A 24361-nucleotide genomic window follows, 5' to 3' on the forward strand; every position below is an offset into this window, starting at 1 on the left:
CTGTAAACCTTTAGGCATTAGTTGGAAGGTGGGAAGAAATTCATCCTCCATCTGTTTGCAGAGACAAGGATGGCTTTGCTTCTCAAACACAGGCTTTGAGAAGAGCTGTGCAGGTGAGACAGAACACTTTGTTGATACTAAGTTGGCTTTATTTGAGCAAGGTACTGTGCTGCCTTGCAGGACTGAAGCAGAACTTTAAGAATCTAAGCTGTTCCATTGGCAAAAAGCAACACTCTTTTTTTTTGAATAGGCACTCACTGCAGAAGCTGGAAGTAGGTAAGTTCCTAAATTCTCTTGTGGATCAATCCCACATCTGTAACTGTGCAGTCCCATATAATTCATTCCTTTTTTCAATATAGCCTTGAAAGTCTGCAGTAGTGGACTGCAATAATGTTGGGTTTGTTATTTTTTACTGTAATTGCAAATGCGATGTAAGGAGCTTTTTCTTGTCAGCTTAAAATTTAAATTATTATGAATTGGAAAATCATAAACACCATATTTTTATTGGTGTTTTTTCAGAGGTTAATGGCAACAAAGACAAGAAAAAAATAGAATAGAGGAGGGAGAGAAGGAGGGACATTAAGGCAAAAATTATCAACCAGAGACTGACATTCCTTTTATATCTGAAGTTTGAGTCACAACATACATCATACAGTAGGCAGTAGGAATCATTAAATGGGAGGTACACATGCTGCTGTGTATGGGCAGTAACTAGGCTCCACCATATCCAGGGAAGGGAATTAGAGAAAGTTAAAGTCAAATAGGATTTTGTTGTGGGACCCTTCCTCTTTCATCTTGTCACTGCAATCCTAGCTAAATGCTTGGTTATATAATTATAAATGTCTCTACATATGGCCATAAATGACTGCATGAATGACTCGTGATGCTGAGCATGCTGGCGAAGGTAAGGATACCTCTTTGAACTAATGCTAGCGTGGTAGGACCCAAGACAACAATGCATCCATTCTAAGGCAGACATGAACAGAGCTTTTAACTGGCCAGAAGTTTGGGGCACATAAGGAGTCATAGGAATTTGGGGATGCCAGCTCAAGCCTCTGTGACTTATGAAGATCGTGTGCCCCTTTCAAATAAAAGATATCTTCATTGACGCTCTCACAACTCTTGCTCACATCAGCTCTTGCTCCCTTGTTTTTCTCTAATCTTTTCGTGGTGCATATTTTGGCTCTGTTGTCTTCCCCTCTCTTACTTTGGAAGAATTGTATGTTTCAGAGTTTATACAGCAAAAGTCTTTAGATATTTTTTAGGAGGAGATTTTTAGCTTCTTAACAGAGATTTCAAATATACATATATGTGGGGTTTTTTTGTAGATTAGAGGTAAAAGATATTCCAATGTAAAGCTGTATATTACAGGGCAATAGAGAGGTACAGCTTGGGTAATAGAACCTTTTTCCTTAGCCCATAGCTGAACATTAAAGATGTCCAAGCTTTGAGAGTTTGAATTAAATTAATTTTTTCTTTGTCTTTTTTTCATTTTTCATTTGTTTTCTCTCTCTCATTCTGAAACAAATTTTTCTTTCCCATGGGAAGTCATGTGTAACATGGGAGAGCAGGCAGGAATTTTAGCATCTGAAGTGTTGTTCCTAGATCTCCCACTAAGTCAAGAAACAGTCTTGAACTATTGATTTAAATATTGAGAGGAAGGGGTGACACCATTATCCATAAGGTGGAGAAAATTTTATTTTGGTTATATTCCTCAGTTATTTTTAAACTTTACTGAAAAGTGTCATTAGCATGTTCGTTTTCCTTTTTATGAGAAAAACTGGAACAAGCATATTTCTTTTACTTTTTAGTTTTGAAGTTGAGGTTTAGTTTTGAATTTGCCTTTAAAATCTTATTGCATCCTAGTAAGTGAAATAAAAAAGAGCTCCAAAGTTTTGCATGGTGAGTAGAAAATCGCTTGCACTACAATATTTTTAATGGCATTTGGCTTGAGTGGGCCAAGCTGAGAAGATGTAAGCTTTTTTGATAAAACTGGAAAAAGCAGTAGGCCAGAATATGCTGACTCAATAGAAAGGGATTTTTATGGGGTAAGTGGACTGAAGAAAAGCAATGGAAAGTCAAAGGTGAAAAGGTTGTCATTGATAAGGGGGTTTAAATCTCACAGCTTTGCCAAATCCTGGAATGCAATAATTTTGCCTGCCTTTCTGTAGAAAGTTTAACAAAAGACCCTAAAGTCTGGGACCACTTTTATTATGATTATTGCCATTTCAGTCTCAAAGATAGGAAGTAGAGCAGTGAAAAATAAATTCATATATTTTGGTGTATGGGGTGACATTGGTTCTAATGAGATAGGAAGTTGTTAATAATTTATGTCTCAAATTTCTGAAAATGTATTAAAAAAAAGGAATTTAACTGTGTTTACATGTGCAAGAAGAAATTAGAAGATTTAAAAAAAATATTTGTATTATTGTTTTGCTGTTGAAATTTTTTAAATGGTCTGTACTCTTACATTTACTGACTTAAACACCTGCCAAAGGCATAAGGCACCTTCTTACAGAGTTACAGAATTATGCAGCTTCTAGACTCTATGGGATACTAACTGCACAAGTCCTACTTCTGCCACAGAGTTCTGAAACATATTGATTTGCCCAATTATTTGTAAAAGGTGTATCATCATAATGTATGTAGCTGCTTTTGAAATCAAAACTTGCCAGTCATGGCTCTGCAAATACCTGAGGATATTTATCCACTTCCCATTTCTTTCTGAAACTCAGTCCTTGTCTATGGCACAGTGTTTGCACAAATTTTTGCCTTCATTAGTCAACTGCAACAATGACAATAAGGGTCTACTGCCCACCTTGAGATAAAATTGTTGTGTGTGTGCTTTTCTCTTCCACAGCTGTTGAAAAAGAAAGGAACATCCTCATTTCTTCAGAGACTGGAACGCGGGGGCCCAACCACTGTGGCAATACAGCTCAGGGTCAGTGAACATCTTATGGACAGAAATTTGCAAAACAATCTCCAGATGTTTTAAAGGCAGGATTACCCTCTGCAGATTGCAATAGAAGAAAGAAAAATCTTATGTTTGAAGAAGTGACTTGCATGACCTGGTCAACCCTTTTGAGAAAATAATGTTAAAAAGTTAGGAAGAGAATATGTATTGAAAAATTGTCTTATCTGCACAAGAATAATTGATAATTGCTGTTTTGTTTGTTTGTTTATTTTTTCCCCAGAAATCACTTGCAGATATTATTGGGAAGCTGCAGAATTGCACACCACATTCTGTTCATTGTATAAAACCTAATAACTCCAAGTTGCCAGATACTTTTGATAATTTTTATGTGTCTGCTCAACTTCAGTATATTGGTGTCCTAGACATGGTCAAAATTATCCGACATGGGTATCCAGTACGTCTCTCTTTCACAGACTTCTTGTCAAGGTAAATTCTTTCAAGTTTCATAAAACCTTTTTTCTTACCTCTGGTACAAAGCCTTCTGTTGTGATCTGGTAGTGCTTGCAGTGTTGATTTTCTTATGAGTCTTTCAGACTTTTTTTCAGAGAAAATCTTGTCTGCCTGCAAGGGCTATAGGCCTGCTACTTTTCAACTGAACAAATAATGAACTTTAGAAATATATTTATAAATTCATACATTTATAACATTTATATTGATACATGGAAATATATTTATAAAGATCATCAGAAAAATTAAGTTTAAAAAAATATGACCTCATAAAGGAGCCCTTTTTTACAATTTATGCTATTTGTATGATTTAAGATATATAAAATATTGTATATTATCTGCAGATAATTAAAAAGGAGAAGGAGAAATAGTCTAATTTTTCAGCTTTCTAGGTGTAGGTGTCATGGGTTCATTATTTGTATCTCATAGGCTAGGATTTGATTTATGCCTGGTCATGAGGTACTAATGCTCATACCACAACTCCATTTTTATTATTGTTAGAAATCAGTGACATATAGAATTCATGTGAAAAGACAAAAAGGTCTGCTTCTATCAGAAGGCAAACTCTTGTTCCCCATTCCCAGTTCAGTATTGGGGTTTTGGGTCACTTAATTCTTAAAAGATTCAGGAAAGAAAGAGGATTGTCTTGCCCAAGAAGTGTTTGTTTAGCAGCCTCATGCACTCAAGACAAGTTCCAATCCCCTCGATTGATGTATATCAACCAGTCATGATCTGGCCTTTATTATTTTACTTCTGAAAAACAGCATTAGCTGCTTACACATAAGTTTGAGGTGTCTTCTTGGAAAAAGTTGTGAATGTTAAATTGCTGCTTGGGCAGAAAGTTGTTTTCTTCATAAATACCAGTGAGGAGTATAGGACTTTATAATTCTATCTTTCACAAATAAACCATCTGTGCCCTACCACAATATTCATCCTCCAGTGTGAATCAAGCTGGGCAGGCTGGTTGAGGAGAATATGCACATAATGGGAGATTTGGGAAAGTTTTCATGTCCTGAGTTTGTATGGGCAATCTCTGCTTTTCAGCCAATAGACTGTAGGTAAGAAAGAAGTATTGCATTCAGAGATTATTACCTTTTTGAAAAGTTTCCTAAAATCTTCATTTGTGCTACATCTCTGTGTTGCCTTGGTAACTAAACAGGATATTTTTAGAAACCAAATAATTAGTTTTGGTGGTTTTTTGTTAACTGTACTAGTTTTGTTGGCTGTTCAGCCATACTCTGGTCTTATCTTACTATTCATTGATTGGAATGAGAAAAGATTTTGTCATATTTCCATATAGGCTTACACACCTGAACCTGATGGAGTTTTTTCCCTTTCAAATTCTTATTTACTTTGCTGTCAAACTGGTATTTCTAGTATTCTAAAGAGAATTTGTGTCCCTAATCCCAGTCTGAATTCCCAAAAGATAGGAAATTACTATCCTCCCTCACCATCCATGCAGTTTCTGTGCATTTACTTTTTGGATCTTCTTTATCATATAGGTAATGGGGTCAGAATTCAAAATAGCTATTAATTAAAAATTAAAACACTGGTTTTTCTGCAGGCTTACAAGAAGAAAGTATGTTTGAATTAGGAGACTTTGTGGCAAAGGAATGGAATGTTGGAAAATGTATATTCTATCACCATCAGACAGTAGCAGTTCATTCTTAATTGGATGAATTTGAATAAATTTCTACTGCTATCTAATTAGGGATTAATATGACTTGTATTTAACCTATTTATGAGTTCCATTTGAACTCCTACAATGGCTTAAGAGAGAGGTAGCTAAAGAAATGTCATATATTGCAAGAGTATATCTTCCTGGGCTACAAAGCTTAACCATTATTTCTGTTGCTATCCTTTTGGATTTACTGGTTCTGCTTCTGTCTTATCAAAGTAAAAGTTGCCAGCTGTGAGGCAAACCCCTCAAATACCAAAGTCTGCTGATCAGAAGAGAAATTGAAGAGAAATCTTGTGGAATTTCTCATTTTTAAACAGAAGCTGTGACACTTCTTCTCAATGAATGTATAATCAAATGAGCATTCATAAGGTCAGATGCTATTAAATCCTGTTAAAGTAAGATAATTAAGAAATAATATATGTGATTTCAACAGATTTGCCAACTCCAAATGCGGTCTTTCTGCTGAATTTACCTGCAGTGTTGGCTCAGTTTCTAAAGTTGTGTGAGCAGAGAGATAGGGATCAGTTTTTACCTTTCTTTAAAAACAGAAAACCTTGAGTAACACACATTTTACACTCCTGGAAAAGTTTACCCATCCATATATTTTGCTTATTATCTTCAGAGTGGTTCTCAGGGGACTAAATTCTAGCTTTGCTTTTTAAGTCAAGGCAGTGGCACAAACAAATTTTTGAAGGGTTTAAAGTTTCAAATTTGCAGTCTAAATTGTACACATAGGTTAAGTATCTTCAAATAAATTTTTTCTTGGAAGAAAGAAAACAGTAAAATAGTCATGGAATTTGCAACTGTCTGCAGATTGCTGTTTATTTCCAGAATTTAGTGTTTTGATATCTTATTTAAATTTATTTCTGATTTGAAATAATTCTAATTTAAAATATATCTAATTTAGAATAAGATATACAGAAAGCCCATTAGAAACAGTAAGTTATTATGGTTTTGGTAGTCAGTGCCATGGAACAGGAAAAGTAAATATCAAGTGTCTGCACTGTTTCCAGTGCAGAACAATAGGGCTCAGAAACTCTCTGGGGCACAAACAGAGCCTCGTTATACAAGCTTAATATCTAGGATCTAATCTCTTTGCATCAGTTAATAAAATGGATCCTGGCTGACTTTTGTGTCATTCACCATACATGGTGCTCAAGGAAGACATGCAAAAGCCATTTAGAATATAAATTTTTTAAAGTAATTATAGTGATCAAAGATTCATGAGGTGACCTCAGCAAAATACAAGAATACAGCTGTTCAGGGATGTTCAGGTAAAAATGAGGTAGTAAGATGCTTTGTTTCACTCCCTCTGAAAAATTTCATTTTGGTAGCATCCTCCTCTACTAACACTCCATGTTCTCTAAATTGAAATAGAAATCAAAATAATTCCTTCTTTCTACTTTGATGTTGCTCACCAAGTTTCTAAACTATACACAGTTTTTTTCTCTGTCTGTATTTCAGTTTCCTTGCCCATGGAAGAATTTATGCGCTACTAACTCAGAAACTGAGGTTCTCGTGTCCCTGGTTCTTGTGTCTGGGACTCTGCTTAGCAGTGAAGACTGCAAGGTCCAGTTACAGAGGTCCTTAAATGAGGCATCTGTGTTAGCCTTCCCTGCCAGTTTACAGGAAACACTCAGAGCTGTTGAAGCTCAGGATAACCTCTGCAGATTATTGGAACTGATAAGCAATTTGAGCCTTTCACTTAGCCGATAAGAATGGCAGGATTTCTTTGGCAAAAATATGTTGTTCAGAAAGCTCAAATAGTAGTGTCCTGTTCCCTTCATTTATTTCTGCACTTTTTGAGTGTTTGTTGAAATTTCATTACTGTCTCTCAGGTTTCTAGATGGTCTTTCCTGTGTTTAGTTCTATCAACTTACCCTTGTGTTTTCCATCATGGAGGTCCCATCCTGCCTTCTGTTGCTGCTCAAGAAAAAGCAGAGAAAAATTCATAGTCTGAAGGAGAGCATGAAGGCTGTATGTAGAGGCATTCCTTACAGTAGGGTGGCAAGAGGAGATAAGTCACTAGAATGTTATGATTTACTATTTCTAATAATCTTTTAAATATTCTTAAATTGCACCAATCTAATCTTCAGTTTTACCTAGGCTAATGCAGCTATGAAGCTTTATAAGTAGTTATTTATCCTGTTAAGACAGTGTCAGATGCTGGTTTGGAGGTACAATGTCGTGGCTACTTCTTTCTCCTCCTCCTCCTCCTTCTTGTCCTTTCCCTTCCCCTTTCTTCCCCATCTTCTCCTTTTCTCCTTCTTTTCCCTCCTTTCATAATCTAACATTGCTCTCCTTATTCATATGAATAAGGTAAAAATATCTAAATCACCAAGTGTAAGTGTTATTTTAAAAAAGGAAATAAAGAGTTAACATTCTGATGACTTTTTTGTTTTAAAGCAACTTCAAAAGATGGTGAAACATCCATTTTAATAGGAAATATTAGGAAGGAAGAATATGGAACACTATGATAATGTATTCTTATGGTAATCATAGCAGTGAGGGTGAAACAAGTATGTTCAAAGACTGTTCTAATTACAGGTTTTCCTCTGATTTAAGGATGAAGTTATTAGTGTGTTCTTCAAGCTGCACTGAACTGCAGATCCTGAATTCTGTACTTCTGGTCAGGGCAACATTCATTGATAATGAAATGCACCAATAGTGGTCTTTACATCAAAACTTTAGTGCTTTAGAGTACCAAATTAGGATTAACTCTTTCAAATAATTGACTTTGTTAAGAGGTCATTCTGAAGAGATACCTTATTTTCTCAGGAAAGATTATGCTAATGCTGATATCACTGCTCAGTCAAGTAATGTCTGTCCTTTTCCTATAAAGCCCTTTTTAATAGCTGTTGTAATATTTTCACCAAATTTGTGCTATCAGCTGATGATGTATTGCACAGATGTGTTGTTTATGTTTGTAAATCATATGCATGAGTCATCATTGTATATCTATAGTCCCTTCGTCCAGAAGCATTTTGTTGGTGACTTTTTTTAGTCTTTATTTCCCCCTCCCTTTTTTTTCCTCTTGAAAGCAGACAAGTTATAATGTTTTATGATATATAATTTTTGAATTTAAAAAGTCAGCAGAACATTTCAGACTCTCATGAGTAAGTCAGGGCATTAGTTAGAATGATGTACAGAGCAGATTGCAAAGTGATGGGCCACCGTCGCACTGGCCCTTTCAGCTTTATTGTCTGCTATGCAGCATCAGTAATCTACATTGATATGTGCCAAGATACCTTAAATCTTTGCAAGGAGAGCAAGAGGCAATCTGACTGCTTCTACAAAAGCAATATTTCATTAAAGTAGATGTAATGATACCAATTTATATCAAGTGGCAGTCTTGCCATTGTGGAGTTTGGTCCTTCAGACCTAGAGCTGGAACTGATATTTCTGATTGAGGGTAATCCTTTTTATTTGTCTTTCTTTCAGAATGCAAGCAAGGTGAGTAAATGAAGTATTTTAAAGTCATCAGTTTTGAGGGCACTTTAAACACAAATTCATAAACCTGGTAATGACTAGCTTCCCATGAGGAGTGAAGGTCATCCTTGAAGTTTAAAACTGCGATTTTCAAAATGTCTGCGTTCTTGGAAATTTTGGTAATTACTTTAGAATCATAGAAGGGTTTGGATTGGAAGGGACCTTAAAGATCGTGTTGTTCCAAATGACTTGCCATGGACACTTTCCACTATACAAGGTTGTTCAGAGCCACATCTAACCTGGCCTTGGAAAATTCCAGGCATAAGGCATCCACAGCTTCTCTGAGAAACCTGTTCCAGTGCCTTACCAATGCCACAGCAAAGAATTTTATCCTAATATCTAATTTAAACCAGTCTTCTTTCAGTTTAAAGCCATTCTCCCTTGTGCTATAATTTCCTGCCCTTTTCAAAAGTCCCTCTCTGTCTTTCCTGTAGACCACCTGTAGGTACTGGGAGACCACAGTAAGATCTCTCCAGAGCCTTTTCCTCTCCAGGGTGAACAACCCCAGCTCCCTCATCCTGTTTCCATAGAAGAGGTGTTCCAGCTCTCTGACTGTTTCATGGCCCTCCTCAGTTCCTCGTTCTGAGGACCCCTGAGCTGGACACAGCACTCCAGAAGGGGAATCACAAGGGCAGAGTAGAGGGGCAGGATCACCTCCCTTGACCTGCTGGTCACACTTTTTTTGATGCAACCCAGGGTACTGTTGGCTTTCTGAAGTACAAATGCGCATTGCCAGCTCATGTCCTGCCTCATCCATCAGCACCCCAAATAAAGCCCTCGGATAAAGAAGTGTCTTTGGTTAACCCCAGCTGGCAGCTCAACCCCTCGTGGCTACTAGCTCATTCCTTCCTCAGTGGGGTGGGGGAGACAATTAGGAGAGAAGTCAGAAAACTCATTGGTTGAATTAAATACAGTTGAATGGAGAAACCATTATTTAAATTAAAAATAAGGAACTAATTTTCTACTTGCTATTGGCAGACAGGAAAGTATTTCATCATGACTACTGGTGACTTGGGAAGACAAACACCATCGCTCTGAAAGTCCCTTCTTCCTTTTTCTACCCTCAGCATTCATTTGTTCTTTTTCTTTCACCAACCTTTTGGATAGGGGAACCCAGTTTAGGATAATTTATAGCACTCAGGGTTACTCTAAATTACTGATTCCTCATGAAACCTTACTGGTAGGGATTGGTTATACTGTAGGAGATGACCACAACCCAGAATGCTCTGGCATTCTCCCTGACAAGCCTAGAATTGGAGTAAATCACCCTGGGGAATTCCTGAGATGTAACTAGATATTTGGGACTGTCTTAAAGGCTACAGACCATTTCAAATCTACTTGTACAATGTGATAGTGTAGCGAGAGTTACCAAGCTACTCATATGATGGAAAAACCAAATAGCTCTTTCCACACAGTCTGACTGTTGATGGAATTTTCTGTTTTACCCCTTTGGAGATGTTTCTTTGTGTCCGTTTAGCTTTTTTTCCCATTCTCTCCATTTGGTCCTTTTTGATATTTTAGAAACAAGAAATACACAAGGTAACTTCATATGCCTGTGGTGACTTGCCTAATTAACCAGGACTTAATTTGTAGGGTGTAAAGAAAAGTGGTCACTTTTAGGATGGGATTCAACTGATTAGTCTTAGGTTTATCCATTTTTGCAGGTATTTCCCAGAATCAGTGTAGCTCCATTCTGTGGCAAGGAAATGAATTAATGCTTTGTAACAGGCTCTAAAAAAATCAGAGAACAACACTTTGGAGTCAAGACAAGTTCTTGAAGCTATACCATGGCATCAGTTCTCTTGCCCACGGAATGAGTCTTGTAAATACAAAACTAAGTGCTTATGTTACGTGTCACAGAGTTTGGACTGTGAGGATGGTAAAGCTGCTGATGTTTCTGGGGCTTAGTGACAGTGCACAAATAACTGACTATAAAAGAAAAGAGTTTCTCTTTTGACTGGAGTTTTCAGTGGAAGACTAGACACCTGACTTTATTTAGAAGCATCTAGCTATATTTTGAAGGCAAAAATAAATATCAGCATTGTTTGCTCGGGCATCTTCAGAAGCTTGCAGTGCAACCCTCATTTGCTAAAGCAATTACAAATGTGTAAATGTGTGTAAACAATTGAAGTCAGTTGAATTATTCATATCTGTCATACACTTAGCAGTTCTACAAGATTGACAAGAAGAGGGGTCCCTTGAGCAGGAGGATGTAATTAGGTCATTAAAAAGCCAGATACAGCCAAATAAAGATGACATGGCCAGTTAAGTCTGATGGTTCCTAACTTTCAAATGTTTGATGTGCAATCTGAATAATCTTCCAACATTATGTACATTACATTTAATATAGAATGCATAAAACTTAGTGAAGCTTCTTGCAGAGTCTATTGTTTTGTGCAATAAAGAATGTCCCAGTTTTTAGGCTGTTTCAGTATGAATCTCATAGTATTGTTCTCCCTCCACTATTAGGTTCATACAACTAAATTTCTTTAGGCAGTCATAGATCTATTGGGCACACACAAGTATAATTCTGGCTGAATTATTTCAGCATGTTTTGTGGTATTCTTTATTTAAACTTCAAGATCTGTGAAATAATAAAATGTTTATTTAATTTCTAGATTAAAATGTCACCCTTTGTACCTGTGCTTTCCACTAGCACTTGATATTTCTTATCCATCAGAGTTAACAAAATATTTATTAGATCACTAAATAACCCTTACAATCCTTATAAAAATCTATGCATGGTTTACATCTGTGAATTTTAAAGCTTGTGCTATTTCTAAGCATGGAGAAATGTTGTCACAAGGTGCTGAAATACCTACCACAGCACTGGATTTCATCTAAAGGCATGGATTATAAAAATAGATAGAATTATATTTGTACACAGTATCTCTGTACTATATTTGTACACCATATCTCACAAACTGAGTTCAATGTGCCTGTAACATAAAGTTATTAGCTGAGGGCTAATAACTTTATTTCAGAACTTTAAGGTTCCAAGAAAAATCTTTATTGAGTACTTCATAATTTGCTGACATCACATAATAACAAAGATAATGGACATAGATTTATGTGTGGTAGTAAGAAATTCAGTTAGATGCCTGCCATAGAAATAAACCTTTTAAAATATTATCAACCACTAATATTTTCACTAATCTTTATGCATCAAAACTCTTCTAAGGAAATGCTTATTAGAATTACTGACCTCTTAAATTAATACAGCATATATTTAAAGTAAATATTTTAAAGTAAGTATGTAACACATTAGTTTATGCCACTGGCAATATGCAGGAGCTTTGAATTATCAGATTAAGGTGCAAATTGTCACATAGATTAATTTTACTGTACAATTTTAAATAATTCCTTGTTATTTATTCTTTCATTAAATATGTCAGCATGGTTTCACTGTTTAGAAAAATATTAGTTGATCTTGAGTGCTGCTTTTTTATGGTCATAGGACTTGTATAAGTCATAGGACTTGTATAGATGCAGTCCAGCTGCCTCACACTCAAAAACTGTGACCCTCCTGCTGTTTCTTCTTTCTGTGGCTGTGCAGCTGTTAAATTCTTTCCACTCAACTCAGATATTCAGGGCACCCTTTTTCTCCTCATCCATATCTTGATATTCTTTACAACCATTTAATCTTTAGTAGGAGAACCTGGAATGACACTTCCTAAAGCTAGATTTCCTAGTCAGGCTGAATAATAATAGGCAGTTTATACAGGTGATATCTGAGAGCAAACACAAAATCCTATGCAAGCAGGCACATAAAATCCTTTCATGCCTATTAATCACTGGGTCTTACTTTGCTTTCTTGTTTAGACCAATGTGGCAATAATTTAACATCATCTGTTTCAGCAGAATTACTCCAGCTGTATTGCACTCTTAATGAGAGGAGAATCTGGTCCACTCTTGGCATACGACCTTACTATATCTTGAAAAATGATGCTTTTGTGTGGCTTGTCTAACCATTACACAGTCCAGAGCCAGGAGAATCCCTGTTACCCAGACTGATAGTACTCACAGGGTTCAGAGGCACAAGGGAAGCTCCCACAGAAGGGAGCAGAAGTAGAGATGATCTCACAGAGAGGCTATTTTGCCATATGGTTTGAAAAGGTCCAAAATTCCTTCCCCATACTCCCAATAAACATTGTCTAAGCTACTAGTGAGTATTGTGGGAAGGGTTTTATATGTTCCCATTCCTCTTTGGCTGAGTACTGGTTACACAGGAGAAAAAAAAAACACCAAAAGGAATGAAGAAATAAAGTATTATCTAGGTGGAACAGCAAATCTAATCCTATTTCTCTTTAATATCACAATTCCTATTTGAGTGTGGTTTTACTTTCTGCTTCTGCAACATACATCTTTCTCAGTATATTCCCAATAAGCTGGGCAGTGCCCTCTTGGCAAACAGTGAGTGAGCCACTGAAGTGGCAGTGTCACCAGGAGACCAAGCAGGAAAGTTGTACAAGCCCACTTCGGTGTTTCAATTGAAATTTTGGTTTTGATGCCCTATCATCAAGTGGCTGAGTCTGCAGAGAAAGAAAAGGAGCTTCAGTGGACGCCAGTCATACATCTTTGTGTTAAACAGAATCAAATTAGCAGGTTAACAAGGAAATTTAAATTTATTACATAGCCCATATATTCTGTGTGCAGTGAAGCATTTTATGGCCTCATGTGCATGTTGGTGGGATGCCCAAGCATGGAGAGGTAGTTAGCTGTGGGAAAGACCTACCTAGCAAGAGCTAAAGGTAAACATTTGCTGTACAGTCAGATGAATATGTTTGTAGATGTAATAGAGCTATTTGTTTGCTCCATGCTAGCGTGTTTCTGAGACAGTATGGGATTTTTGCCAATTTTTAAAGTAAATATGCCTTACATTGCTTTGTCGAGATGAAATGGGAATGTCAGCTTTAAGTAAGATGGTGCAAAAGTATAGTAAATCTTAAATCTTTAGCAAATCTTTAGCAGATGTTGCAAATTCATATTTTGTATTTGCATGGTTGAATCCACTAATCCCAAGAGCTGAACTGTAATTTATATTCTACTCACTATTCTGCTGCCACATTGTCTGAGATGAGGAAGCCTCTGCCTAATTACAGGAAGTATATGAATAAATAATCCAGGACTAAGACACACATATCTTCATTACTTCTTTTCTTCAGAAACTGAAATTCAGATGTCTAGAAAACATTAAGTGTCGCAAAGCCTAATGCAAAGACCCCATAAAACTCAGGAAAAAATAATTCTTCCAATTCATTTCTTTATCATTTATGATAAGGTAGTATCTTTATCTGAGAAATTGGTCTTACTTTTTATTCAGTTTAAATTAAAACATCCCAAATGGCAAATTCTGCAAAGGTGTTTCGATTCAGTGGATTTCAGTCATGATCTTCCCTCAAAAGTCTGTACTGAGCTCTACATTGGCCCAGTGGCTGACTCACATTTGAGCCACTGTAAAATTTTGTTCTGGGGATTTTCTGTGTATTCTTCCAGTTTTATCTCTTAGTCTTAAATTTTGCTCTTTTATCTCAGTTATGTGTCATTTAATATCAGGAAGTGAATTTTTAATTGTTGAAGTAAAAAAATAGGTATATTTTACCAGAAAAAATCTAGAGGCATGTATAGAAACAAGGTAAATATATGATAATTGGTCAGTTTGTTGTAAGATCACTTATAGCATTATTCATTTTCCAAATTGCTGTACTTTTATTTTTTTCACTTAATTCTTATTGGTCTGCATATCTAGTCACTTAAGACTGTGTTTCTTGATATCAATTAAGATAGTAAAAAAAATAATATGGTAGGCAGGTGCTTTGAACTTTTGGTTCATTGCCATATGCACTTTCTAATTGTTTCAGGTACATTGCACTTCATGCTCACATTTATAGTATTCTGAATTATTTCTATAAGTCTCTGTGAAGCAGCATTGGTGGAAAATTTTTCATGAAAAGTGAACCTTATAATCTTACACTGAATTTTTGAAGTTCTACAAAAGAATCCCCAAATGCAGTCTGTGATGTAATCTGTTATTTCTAAACACATAATTTTCTTCTTCATATCCAAAGATTTATTCTCTAAAAAAAATTGTATGTGTGCTTTGTTTCTTAATATTTATGCTCTATAATAATGTATTTATGTCATATATATTGTACAGAGATTGACAGAATCACTTTTTTTCCTTGGAATTTATAATAATCTATTTCCTCTTTTCTAATTATCTGGAATTAACCATGTTCCTTGTATTTCAAAAATAATTAGGTTATTCCTTCAAGAAAAAAGAATATAACAGAGGGAAAAGGAATGAATGAATGAATTGATTAATTAATTAATTAATATACTTTATATAAAGGTAACATTCATCAAAATTCCATCCTCTTCTTTGCTACTCACTGGTTTTATAAGTTTTCTATGGAAAAGTTTCAATCTCTCTTCAGTAGATAGGCTCTCTGGATGTTCCAGCTTTCACTTGATAGACTTTTCAAATAAAACCTTTCCTAACCCACTCTTGCCATCCTCCCCAAATCCAAACAAACAAAACTAAAAATCCTGAGTTATAAGCACACAGTGACAAGTTTGGCAAACAAAGTTCCATTTCTTTCACATATTTCAGATATCAAAAATTAATGATTGTCAAAGAAAGAGAAAATAAAGTATAGAAAGGGGAAAAGAGACAATTTACTGAGACAGCACAACCTGAAACTTTATGATGGCAATTTTTGCATTTCTTCTAGCAGAAATATAGGACCTAATTTAATTTTGATTGCTGCCTTTTATTCACTGCCTTTTGAATAGATCTTATTAAGTCATACCAGTTTACCTTGACAAACAGAGTACATTGTAGTAAGCAAAAAAAAAAAGAAAATTAAGCTACAACATAATGAATTATACTGACAAGTGTGTCACTCATTTTTCATTACATAAGTTGTGTTTGGATATTTAAAACTTAAAAGTACAAAACTCATCACTCTTTTAAAGCAGTAACTTGCCAGCCATATGTGATTTTTATTTTTTAAGCAGCAAGACAAAGACATGGAAAGAAGGAGCTTCCTTCAGAAAAGATATGACTTGTGGCATTAGAAATTGCAGTCAGTAGCTACCTCTAACTTTATTATTTTTGGTGTTTCTTTCTTAATTAGGCAAGAGAGAGACCTGAGAATAAGAGCAGCAAAACAACCAACCAACAAAAGTAGTTCTGTGGCTTCAGTTCAAAGCCATCTTTTATTAAGCTATTGATTTGGAGCTGCTTGTTTTTCTGCCCTTTGTACTTGCCGTGGTTTTTTTCCTTTAGTGTCTTCTGTCACGTTGCGCTATTGAAATTGAGTGAGTAGTGTTTATTCCGATGCTTAAAGATTTGCTGTGCATACAGAACTGGGAGTACAGCCCTACAGCCCATTTGTGCACACTCTGTGTAAATCAAATAGCATGCTGAGCCTTAGAATACTGCTGTGGGTTACTGTGCCATAACCTGAACTGCAGAATATTCGTTCTTGGGGAAAAACAGCCTGCTGGATCTTGTCAGCTGTGCACTTAGGGAGGTGAGGGAGAAAATTATTAGATAACACCCTTATCTGTGAAGACCCAAGAGAACCGAGTTTTCCCTATTCACAAGCTATTGGCAGCAGTTTCTACTCCAAACAAACAAAAAATTTCCCTGATAGAGCACATCATTCAGAAGCAAAGGAAGAGAGGTCAGACCACATTTCTGCAACACCAGAGAATCCTGGCCAGTCTATACATGCTCACAGTGTGAGCCTGTCTAGCCAGAATATCTTTCTTCTGTTTATGCTTCTGAAAATGACAAGTTAGGACAAGGAGGGTGCTAAAGGATAAAGCTGGGAAAATGGATCTTCTCTCACGCTGATGTCATGTGGATGGGCGCTGGGGAGACCCTCCTTCACCCTGATAGTGGTGTTCACTGTCTCAACTTGTGACTAGAAGAGGTTTTGCATTTACTTCCTAATCAACAGTACATTAGTCTTGGCATAGCAGTGGAGTGGTGTTGATTCAAATTAGTCCTTTAGATCTCCCTGTTTTGTGTTTTATTTTGGATCCCTTAGTGAATGAGTTGCTCTGACTGGGGTTTTTTTTGCTTCCTGGCTATGAAGAAGAGTCACTTTGTCTGATATTAGATGTCTTGGCTGGAGGCAAGAGCATGTTTATACTCAGTGGAAAGACATGATGGTCTTAAAGTACACAGTTCATCTGAGATATTGTAAACATCACTATTGCAGTTAGGAATATGACACCAGAATAATCTATTCTACCGAATCTTAAGAAAGTCTAGGCAAGTGACTTGTCAGTCCAAGTTTAGCTGAAATGTATTTCGCTTTTTTAGCAAGGCAGCAGTGAGTATGCTTTCTGGATTGTTTAGGATCCTCTCCAAACATTCTGCATTATCTACTGGGGGCAAAATGTGTGACTTGTCAGGTGGGAAGAAGCCTGGTACTTACCTGGGTGTGTTCATTCGCTTCAGAGTAAACTAAGGCTAGAGAGCTAGGGGAAGAATTCTCTGTAAGGGAACGTTTCAAAGACTCCCAGTTTGCATTTCCTCAGAAGCAAGCCCTGTTTCTGCAAGTAATTCAAGTTTATTTATACAAACCTGCACCATAATTTCAATATTCTTATTACTAATTTCTGTGATAGGATAAATTCTGAAAGAAAAGTTATTTTCCTCCTCCTGTGAATGATTAAAGTTAAGATGATATTAAATTATTGTGTCTACATGGAAACACAAGGTCAATTCACAGTAAAAAGTATCTGATACCCAAAAAATAATTTGCATTTTGATAATAATGTCACACTTTTAAGTTTTTATTTCTTTCTTTATATTTTATTTCATTGTCAATTTAAAGCAAGAGGTTTTAGTTTTTTCACTCATTTAAAACGTAAGTACAGGAGAAATTATGTAAACTTATGGTTAGACCATCCCTTCTGTCCAGAACAATATTGTGCTCTCACCAGCAGATATAGTCCTCTTATTCCCATTCATTCAGGAACTTCCATTAATTCCCTGGCATTTACATGGGTATATGCACAACTGGACTGAGAGCCAAATTGGGGCACCATTGTGGCTGAAAAATAGCTGCAAACTTTGTGTTGTTTTTATCTTTATACAAGATGAAAATGGTTGATAACCGATGGTAACACAGGACATAAAGGTACTTTTTCATTTTGGGTGCTTAGTCAGTAGATTTGAACCAGTGACAGGACAAATAAGGAAGGTTTCTCAGACCCTCTGTTAGTTATTCTGCAGGATGAGTAGCTCAGTCAGACAAGTCGACATAAAGGTGAGCTTCCTCTCAGGCGCCCAAATGAAAGCACCCAGTGTGGCTTGTCTGAGTCCATCTGTGGCCAGTGGAGAAAGGCACCTCCAGAGGGCAATGTCTTCTCATTTTTTCAAAAGTATCTGGAATGCATAGAACAAGTCACCCTGTGGAAAATACCTGCCTTCACAGACAGTTTTGAGAAAAAGGTGACCAACTCAGGCTTGGAGCACAGCTTTCCAGTGTCTAAAATAGGGAAAGTAGATCATCCTCCAAATGTCCTGCTGTATTCACAGAGGAAGTTTATGGCAGAGTTGAATTTCCATAGCTTCCTCTTTCTCTACTACCATAACCCATCCTCCTTTTCTAAGCTAGAGCTTGCTTTAACAGATAGAAGGACTGCTAACTGTGATTAGAGTTCCACAATAATGTGGTGGAATTTCAGAGGCTTTAAAAGCTGGAGGAAAATGGTGGATCTTTTTTGTCTGGCATCCTGTATAATACAGATCGTAAGGAATATTTGGCTATCCTTGAATTCTATCATTTGCATGTCTTCAAAGAAAACTTGAGCCAAACATAGAACTTCAACCTTTTAAATTTTAATTTGTCTTTTTTTCAAGAGAGAAATATGTTTCTTTGGGTTTCTGCTGTAAGGGAGTTTCAGGCTGACCACTTTTGCAGTTACTTCTTCATGCATTTTGAGTCAATGCTGTGTCATGAATCTTCGCTTCAGTCAGCAGTTGCTAAGCTTTCCAGCAGTTGTTTCTGTAACACCTCTGATTTCCCATGACTTCTAAGAAAAAACTGTTGATACAAGTAGGGAAATAATGTGACTTAATAGAAACCTGTAAAATAAATGTCCTTCTGACCATGCAGCTAGTGGAATATTGGGAAAGTGCCCTCCCCAGTTTTCTAATGCTAATCTGGAGTGTGAGACTAAATACAAGGATCTGTGGTGAAGGTTTGGACCCTTGTTGCCATCATTCCTCCCAGTGGTTCCTGGGCACAGCTTGGGAACTAGGACAGGCTGGTGTGGTGACCAGTCAAAGAAGACAGCTTAGACATGGTTACACTCTGTTGGAAGGGGACAGAGTTTAATAGAACAGAACAGATTTCATAATATTAAATGCATAAATAAATCATCAGGCTAGGGTTTTGCCAGATGGTTTCTATGCCAGAGAAGCAGTCCCTCTCACTTTTCACTTACTAACGTAGACTTAGCTATGGGGTCCTCAGCAGGACTGCTACCAGACAAGAGAATATTTCCAGACTGCAGGAGCTGAGGTACCCATGGGTCTGTGCAGCTACAGGAAACTAGAAGTCTAGGTGAAATTTGGTCCTATGGAAGTCTGCCTGCAGATGTTACTTCAGACTTGCCACAGCTTCAGGTACAATTGAGGTCCCTGGAGTCATTCCTGCACTGTAGTCTTGCCTACTATGTTGTGTGAAAGGCAACAAGACAGCACAGTTTTGGGTTGAAGGAGAGATATAGGTGAATTCAGCTGTTAAATAAATAAATTAAATGTCAGGAAATGTAAATAGCCCACAAACTTCAAAACTTATCAATTTCACTGGGAGTTTAATCAAAAGTGACATGTTTGCAAAGTGTATATCCTTTTCAAAGCCTGGCTTTTTGTAATGAAAAAGCATTCTGACTCGTTGCATGACGTCAGATCTAGACAAAGGAATACCTCCAAGAAAGTACAGTAATATTATGTAGCATTAAGATGTATAAAGTTCCATTTCTTTAGTAATAAGTTACAATAAATAAGTCCACAGTTAAATTTTGAATTTTTTTCTGTATTGGGCTTTGTATTACTTAAGTTTCCTTCCTTGATATTTTTATTTTGTACATCAAAGAGCTCTTTAATATCCAGCATTTTCTGTCTTTGAAGGCACACAGTGCTATAATCAAGTCTCCTCTTGAACTTCTTTCCAGTAGTGTAAACTGATCCAGTTCCTGGAAGTCTCTTTGCTACATGACTTTCTGTTCAAAATGAAAATTTATCTCAGATTGATGAAAATAATTTTTGTCAATGTCACTTTCTTATGAATTACTCCTTAAGAGGCATAAGTTGTATGACACATACTGAAAACACATACTGAAAACATATTTTCCTCCTTTCAATGACCCAGTTCAGTGTCAGGGGGAGCTTTTCATTCCTTTGGCATTGATTTTCAGTGACGCATCCAAAGAACAGACAGGAAGCAAATTTGGGTTTAGGCATCACTTGTTATTAACCAAGGTCATGTCTAACAATATACAAGATATTAAGTGATTTGTCTTCTTGTTTTCTTCACCCTGATCAGAATCCCAAGCTTCCAGTTTGGATATCAAAGATTTGAGAGTCAAAGGAAAACTGACAATTTCTACAAAGACGTCAACCAGGCCAACATTAGAGTAACTCTCCTTCTGCTGATTTTTCTAGGTATAAAGATTTGGCTGATACAGCAGCAGGAGAGAAGAAGAAGTTGAGTGCCAAGGAGAGATGTCGTCTTGTTCTTCAGCAGTGTAAATTACAAGGCTGGCAGGTTTGTGATCCACAAAGCAATTAAAATATCATTCTTTAAACAAGCTAGCTGAGTCATTTCCATTGGTGGCAAGCCACCACATACTTTGCAGTGGTGTATTTTTTTTTTTTTTTTTGCCATTTAATATATGCTTGGGTAAATTATCAAACTGATTTTCAGAGTTTTATGAGTAGCTTTGCTCATTGTGTCAAAAAAAATCAGTGTATTCTTGTGGGAAGAAAAAGATTCAATTAACCATGCACACTCTAATTTTTTTTCAAGATTTTTGAAGGTATTTGGTATATACATTTTAGTGGTTGAATGGTTCCTGAATAACTTTAGGTATTTTATTTCTTTAAAATCCTATGCTGAATTCTCTACTGTCATAGCAGGGCAGACTGGAAGCAGCTAATAAGGATTTCCCAGGTAGTCAGTGCATTTGTAGGTGCCAGCATGCTGATCCACAGATCCACCAGAGAACCTGAGGTTGCCATACATGAAGTAAAGTTTTTAAAAAAAAGGACCAAACACGAAACAGGAAACTATCAACTCCCTATCCTGTCTCCTTATGCTATTTATATCATATATTTCTCAACAGTCTGAAGACTGCAAGGTGGATATCTCCATTTGTCCAGAGTACTCAGTTATCTGCTTTGGATAGCTTTGTAATTGAGTAGGACTGATTTCTTGAATATGTGCATTTAAAAAAGAAAAACGTGTTTCTTTGCATAGTATAGAAGCTATTGAATAGAAATGAAGCTTTCTGTGGCTTCACGTACAGAGCATTCCTGCAGGCAGTGTGAGCTTCAGATTCAGGCCTTTTTCCAGCCTAGCAGGAGTGAAATAGGTTACACAAGAGAGCATCCAGACCAATTTCAGGGATAGCTGTGAAGTTAAGGGATTAGACAGTGGTTAGGGCACTCCTATAGGCTTCTCCAGTTTAAAGGATGAGGTCTTCTAATTAATGGATGACCTCTGAGTATTAAGATGCCCAGAAAAGTTTCTGCAAGCTGTTTATAAAGGCCAAGGACTAAGTCAGAATGTGTTGTACGGATATTTCTGAGTGGCCCAGATTCCTTAGTAACAACAGGAACAAAAATAGGCCCCCACTAGGCTGGGAGCATACATGCATGATCACCTGCACTCAGACATATAAGAATTTTTTCCTTAATCAAAATATTGTTGAAAGCCTCAGTTTAGTCACCAAGCAAAGCAGAGGGCACATGTAGCCCCCCTTCCCCTCAATAGAAAAGACTGAAAAAGATAATATTAAACTAGACTTGTTTTTCCTACTCAGGATTTTAAAGTTTGCTCTGATATATGCTCTGCATCATTGCCACATGGTTCCCTATTAAAAAAACCCCAATCATTAAAAACTAGAAACTGTACCTTCACTACAAGTACCTGGAGATGAGAGCACCCTTCATGTTTAGAACTTATGTGGGGATACAAGCTTGACACTGGACAAAAGCTGTGTAGCAGTAATTGCACAGTGTGCTCCAGTCACGAAACACAGAGCAGGATGCCTATCAAGTTTATTTCCCTGGAGAAGAACCATTGTTACAGCACAGGAAAAAAGTAGTTGGTCATCAGTGAAAGCCTAGAGCTCAAGATTCTGTAGTGATTGGCATTTGTAAACAAGACTGAAACCGAGGAAGACAAAAATTCTGAAAGGAAATCGCAAAACAGAAACCTTCCATCATGCAGAGGAATGAAGCTTGTGATCTCAAACAGATTTTAGAAGTTCTGACTCCAGAATCCCATTAACTCCAGGAGAAGTGGGGTGTGTGAAACTGCAGCAGTGCATAATGCATTATCCCTCAGACCAGAAAGGCACAAAACTCTTCAGAGACACTGATAAGCTAAATGGAATAGAGTTTGGGGGTGAGAGTTGTACCATTGTCACTCAGTGACTAAGAGGCACGTGGCAGCAGTCTAAGCTGCAAGGAACAAGGTTTTAAAAAAATGTGTGACCTTCTCCATACACCTTTTTCAAGCCACAGAGAGGTGTAAAAACAAATGGAAAAATGAAAAGCGTAGAAGAAAGTTTAAAAAGAAAATTCACTCCAAGTCAAATTTCTTAAATTTCCAGTGAATAACAGCTTGGTACCAACCTTTTTTGTATAGGTGATACAAAATCACATACCCAACTATCAGCAATAGTGACTAATGTCTGTGTCACATAATCTCTCTCTCAATTATCTTTTTGATTCATTTGACTAATCATGAAAGTTGAACTTTAAATAACAATCTAAATGAAGAAGCTTACACAATCTGCATTTGTCATGGGTACTCTCCTCTATGCTTTTACAGCAGAGGACTCTGAAAAAAGGAAAATATTTAAAAGGTAGAAAGAGGGAGGAGGAAAGGAAAGAAAAAAGGAATTAGGAAGCAAGGATGATGTCAGCCAGCAAAGTCAGAAGAAAGGAGTCATCTGTAGTGCATTACTAAAAATCATCCAAAAAGCAGGGGGTTACACATATAACCAGTTTATTCAGCCACTGTTGCCAGCAGTAACTACTTCAAGTGAGTCACTGCTGGAACTGAAAATCAATTTGTTGCAGGAGTTCATGAATAAATCAAAAATTGTCTTCCTCAAAATGTTACATGCACTTCCCTGAAGAGCTGGTGCAATTTCAGGTAAAAAAATGAACAAAAAAGATAGCTAAAATATCCTCATCAAAAATGACAGTATTTAGGAAAAAGCAACACAGATCTGGAATCAAACTCCACCTTATATGTCATCATCAGTAGATGAAGTTGCCAATAGGCTCAAGAGCAGAGGGGGATAAATAAAGATCTGGACTTTTTAGCTGAGAGGATCTGGATGATACTTTAAGCTTTCTTCTGATAATGTACCTCACCATTCCATTTTGAGAAAAGTGATATTAACCTGAGGGAGGGAAAAGTGTTCTAAATTAAAATCCCTGAAAATTAGTAAAGAACATGGTATCTTTGTATTTATTTCCTGCCTCACGATTTCTCAGTTCATTCTTACATAAGCTGTGTTTGAAGAGCATTTTATTAACATACAAAGCAACAAAGCTCAGGCCCTACTCACAGAACATGTTCTTGTCTCGTAAACACTGCAGTCTGTTTTCAAATAGACAAAAAGTGCAGAAGATCCAATACTAGGGTCCAATTTTGGTTTATTTTTTATTAACAGAGCATAAGAGCAAACCCTATTAATTGGCCAATGTCTTGTGCTTGCTTCACCAGCTTACATGTTAGAAGCAAGTATTTATTATCATAGAATAATTAGGGCTGGAAAGGATCTCCAAGATCACTGAGTTCAACCTTCAACTAACACCACCCCATCAACTAGACCATAGCATTAAGTGGCATGTGAAATTGTTCCTTGAACACTGCCAGGGATGGTGACTTCAGCATCTCCCTAAGCAACCAGTTCCAATACTTCATCACCCTTACAGCGGAAAAATTCTTTTTAATGTCCAATCTGAACCTCCTCTAGCACAGCTTGAGGCCATTTCCTCTTGTCCTGTCACCAGTTGTCTGGGGGAGAGGCAGAACCTTACCTTGCTACAGCCTCCTTTCATTGTAGCTGTAAGTGATAAGGTCCTCCCTGAGCCTCCTTTTTTCCAGGCTAAATAATGAAAGCTCCCTGATCTGCTCCTCACAGGAGCACTCCATATCCTTAAGCAGCTCCATTGCCCTTCTCTGGACATGCTCCAGAACCTCAATTTCTTTATTGGAGTCAGGGTGCCAGAACTGGACACAGAATTCAAGGTGTGGCTTCACCAGTGCTGAGTGCAGGGGGATGATCCCTTCCCTGCTCCTGCTGGCCACGCTGTTCCTCCTACGGGCCAGGCTGCCATTTGCCTTCACCTGGGCACACTGCTGGCTCATGCTCAGCCACTGCCAACCAGCATCCCCAGGCCCTTTTCTGCTGGGCTGCTTTCCAGTCATTCTGACCCAAGCCTTAAAGGCTGCCTGGGGTTGTTGTGGGCAAAGTGTGCCCTGACACTTGGCTTT

The 24361-nt window shown here is 37.1% G+C and overlaps 1 protein-coding gene across 1 annotated transcript in view; it reads left to right on the forward strand.

Annotated features, from left to right (window-relative positions):
* MYO16 (myosin XVI) overlaps nt 1-24361 on the forward strand; it is a gene marked incomplete at both ends in the record, with an annotated part of 272441 nt that overhangs the window by 194079 nt on the left and 54001 nt on the right. Inside the window, 3 exon segments of the mRNA XM_084226992.1 lie at nt 2861-2941; nt 3195-3400; nt 20287-20392. Coding sequence (XP_084083118.1) covers nt 2861-2941; nt 3195-3400; nt 20287-20392 — 393 coding nt within the window.

This window comes from Fringilla coelebs (assembly GCF_963513975.1).
Source record: "Fringilla coelebs genome assembly, chromosome: 2".
NCBI classification, from domain to species: Eukaryota; Metazoa; Chordata; class Aves; order Passeriformes; family Fringillidae; genus Fringilla; species Fringilla coelebs.